The sequence below is a fragment of the Otolemur garnettii genome, unplaced genomic scaffold (genome assembly GCF_000181295.1).
Source record: "Otolemur garnettii isolate 467f Iridium unplaced genomic scaffold, OtoGar3 scaffold00127, whole genome shotgun sequence".
NCBI classification, from domain to species: domain Eukaryota; kingdom Metazoa; phylum Chordata; class Mammalia; order Primates; family Galagidae; genus Otolemur; species Otolemur garnettii.
The window spans coordinates 3585639-3589294 of record NW_003852522.1 but is presented as its reverse complement, the minus strand read 5'-3'; the positions used below and the strand labels follow the sequence as shown (position 1 = coordinate 3589294).

General features: G+C 47.7%; 1 protein-coding gene across 3 annotated transcripts in view; it reads right to left on the bottom strand.

Moving 5' to 3' along the window:
• Nucleotides 1-1456: 1456 nt before the first annotated feature.
• KEAP1 (kelch like ECH associated protein 1) overlaps nucleotides 1457-3656 on the bottom strand; it is a 12208-nt gene continuing 10008 nt past the window's right edge. For all 3 annotated transcript variants that reach the window (XM_012810217.2, XM_003797961.3, XM_012810216.2), the window contains 3 exons: nucleotides 2539-2744; nucleotides 2103-2279; nucleotides 1457-1685 (listed from right to left, as the gene is read on the bottom strand). In XM_012810217.2, the coding sequence (XP_012665671.1) occupies nucleotides 1519-1685; nucleotides 2103-2279; nucleotides 2539-2744 (550 nt within the window). In that variant the 3' untranslated portion in view covers nucleotides 1457-1518. The remainder of the gene's footprint in view (nucleotides 1686-2102; nucleotides 2280-2538; nucleotides 2745-3656) is intronic.

The window sequence follows — 3656 nt, the reverse complement described above, 5'->3', positions numbered from 1 at the left end:
AAAAAAAAAAAAAAAAAAAATGGAGAGAGAGGGGAAATAAAGTATTTCCTGTCTAAGCTACCCAGAAAATCCTATGAATTCTCTAAGATGTGGGACTATGCTCATACAGCTTTTCCCCACCCTAGCACAAAGAGCTGATTAGCAGAACAAATTCAAACCACATACCTTCCACCCCACACAAATTGTTCAGAAGGGACCAAGGGCTTGAATCCCTTGCCTAAGATAACCACCAAACAGTTTCATTTCTAAGAAACCCCTCTGTCCTTTTAATATTCAGGTACCTAAATAAAAGGTTCAGTCTATGCTATGACAGCACATAACAAATGGCCAAATATTTTCACCAATTTTGGAAGGCATGTTAGAGGTGGATCCCTTGAAATAAATATAAAATGCATAGCACATATGAGATTGAACTTGAGAACTCTAAGAGATATGCCAAAGACTTAGGTGTTTGTTTCCCAAGGCAGCTGAAACTGAGACAATTGTGCAGCTTACCTGTGGAAAGAAAGATGCCCTACGTTATCAAAATGCAATGAACAGAGATAACAAACTGGTTTCAAATACAAGTCTCAATCAGGGCAGCGCCTGTGGCTCAATGGGTAGGGCACTGGCCCCATATACCGAGGGTGGTGGGTTCAAACCTGGCCCCGACCAAACTGCAACAAGAAAATAGCCAGGTGTGGCAAGCGCCTGTAGTTCTAGCTACTTGGGAGTCTGAGGCAAGAGAATCGCCTAAGCCCAGGAGTTGGAGGTTGCTGTGAGCTGTGATGCCATGGCACTCTACCAAGGGCAATAAAGTGAAGACTCTGTCTCTAAAAATAAATAAATAAATAAGGGATACAAGTCTCAATCAAAGACTTGAGTGCATTTCAGAATAGCCTTTTCTGTTGCTGGATTTAAATGTTCCAGCTAACAGCCCAGGTGGAAGACACTAGTTAGTTTGTTCTTTATTTTCCTTGGAAAGTTACAGGTTACTTGTCAACAAAATAACTGTCCAGGCCAGAGATATCCAGTAGCTTCTATGTACAGGACCATTCCCCAGGAGTCACATTAAGTCGCAACTCCCAAGGCCTCACTGGCCCTCCTTGCAGGTCTCTAGGAATGAATCACAAAGATGGCAGTGACAAAAATCAGGCTGACTTCAGCACCTGCTTTCAACAAAACAAAGGGAAATAATGGACGCTGGAATGTGACTCCAGCCTAGTATCTGGCCAGCAGGTCTGGGGGCTTCCCTCCTAGAGGTCTGCCTCTGCCCATCCCACAATCCAGGCAGTTTGTCTCAGACCTTCCTGGGAGTGCTCTGAGGGGCTAGAGGGTTCCTGCCCTGCCCTTCCTTTTCTTTCAATCTGTTGTTTAAACACTGCAGCATCCAGCCTCCCTTCCCGGAGGATGAGGAGTATTATTTGCACTGTGGCCTTTTCTCTTGTCCCTGTTTTTTGTACAAAAACAACAATACTCTCCATTGGACTGTTTTTTTTTTGTTTGTTTTTTTCTTCTTCCCAAGAAAATAAAATCAGCTCAACAGGTACAGTTCTGCTGGTCAATCTGCTTCCGGCAGGGTTCCATGGTGACAGCTACACCCACCCCACTCCGGCCAGATGTCATGCAGGTCACTTCACTCCAAGTGTCTGTGTCTGGGTCATAACATTCCACACTGTCCAGGAAAGTGTGACCATCATAGCCTCCTGCAGGGAGAGCAGAGGAGATGGTCACTATAGGTCAAATCACCTCCCAGGGCAGGGAAAAGTAAGGAGGAAGCAATTATGAGACCCAAAAGCCAACTGTCCCTAATAGGTGGGGGTTGTTAGGACTCTCCTTTTTCTTTTTTCCTATCATCACAGTTCACTGCAACCTTGAACTCCTGGGTTCAAATAATTCTCCTGCCTCAGCCTCCTGAGTAGTTCTGACTACAGATATGTCCCACCATGCCCAGGTAATTTTTTTTTTACTTTTTGTAGAAATGGGGTCTTACTATATGGCCCAGGCTGATCTCAAACTCCTGGCCTCAAGTAATCCTCCCACCTTAGCCTCCCAAAGTGCTGGGATTACAGGTATGAGCCACTGCACCCGGCCATGGACTCTTCTCTACACCAACGCCTCACCAAGGACGTAGATTCTTCCCTGGTGTACGGTGATTCCCAGGGCACTTCGCCGATGCTTCATGGGGGCTACGAAAGTCCATGTCTCTGTTTCCACATCATATCGTTCCACACTGTTCAACTGGTCTTGACCATCGTAGCCCCCCGCGGCATAGATACAGTTGTGCAGGACGCAGACACCTAAACAGCACCGTGTGGAGGGGGTGACTCCAGGACCGAGCCTTGGAGCCCCAGCCACCACCTATCTGGGGGATCCTTCATCTCATCCTTCCCCCCTCTCCCAAAGGAACCCTCAGAAACAAGCCAGGAGAGGCTAGGACACTAACAGAATCTACCTCTTCTATGCGTGTTACAGGCCAAGGGTTGCAGTGAGAGGGTTTCATCCTGGAACTAAGTGGGACATTTCCTGGATACTCCCCTCCCCACAGCTCCCACCCACCTGCCCCACTTCGGATGGTGTTCATGGGTGTGATCATCCGCCACTCATTCCTCTCTGGGTAGTAGCACTCTGCAGAGTTAAGGCGGTTTGTTCCATCAAAGCCACCAACAGCATAAAGCAGACGGTTGAGGACAGCCACTCCCACCCCAATCCTTCGCATCAGCATTGGGGCCACCAAGCGCCACTCGTCCCGTTCTGGCTCATACCTGTAAGGGCATAATAAGAACAATGATGACACAGCCATCAGAGCTACCTCCATGGAGCCCTCACTACAGGCTAGGTACCCTATTCCTTCTGACACTTGAATTCTTTGACCCTTACAGCCATTCTCCAAAGAGCCAGGCACCAGCAGCTCCATTTTCCAGATGAAGAAACTGATGGTCACAGCCATCAGTTGCTCAAGGTCATACCTGCATCTGTTGGACCCCTGTGGCTTGGAGACATCCACCCCTGCCAGGCCCCTGCTGAGTCTTATGTGCATGTTATGTTACCAAAGCCCCACCCAGTCATAGATAATGACAAGGTAGAGTTACAGAAAGGTGTAATGGCATGTCCAGGTCACCAAGGAGCAATGGAGCTGGGGTTTGACCCCAGAGCCCTAATTCTGACACCTACACTATTGATTAGGACAGTTTTCCTCAAAGTGTGATTGATACTCAGAATTTTTCTTTCTTTTTTTTTTGTCACCCTTGGTAGAGTGCTGTGGTCTCATAGCTCATAGCAACCTCAAACTCTTGGCCTCAATTCTCCCGAGTAGCTGGGACTACAGGCACCTGCCACAACGCCTGGCTGTTTTTAGAGATGAGGTCTTGCTCTGACTCAGGTTGGCCTTGAACCTTTGAGCTCAGGCGATCCACCCGCCTCAGCTTCCCATGTGCTGGGATTACAGGTGTGAGCCACTGTGCCTGGCCTGACACTCAGAGTTTTTCAAAGATGAGGTAACTACATGCCCCAGTTGGCCTGGGTACTTCCTTCCATACCTGTACTAGAATAATTAATAATGTCCCTTTTGTTCTAAAAGTGGCCTGCTGAGGGTGATGCAATACATTAGAAGCATCTGGGTTGTTTGTTTAAAAATCTCATTCTTGGCTCGGCGCCTATAGCTCAACCGGCTAAGG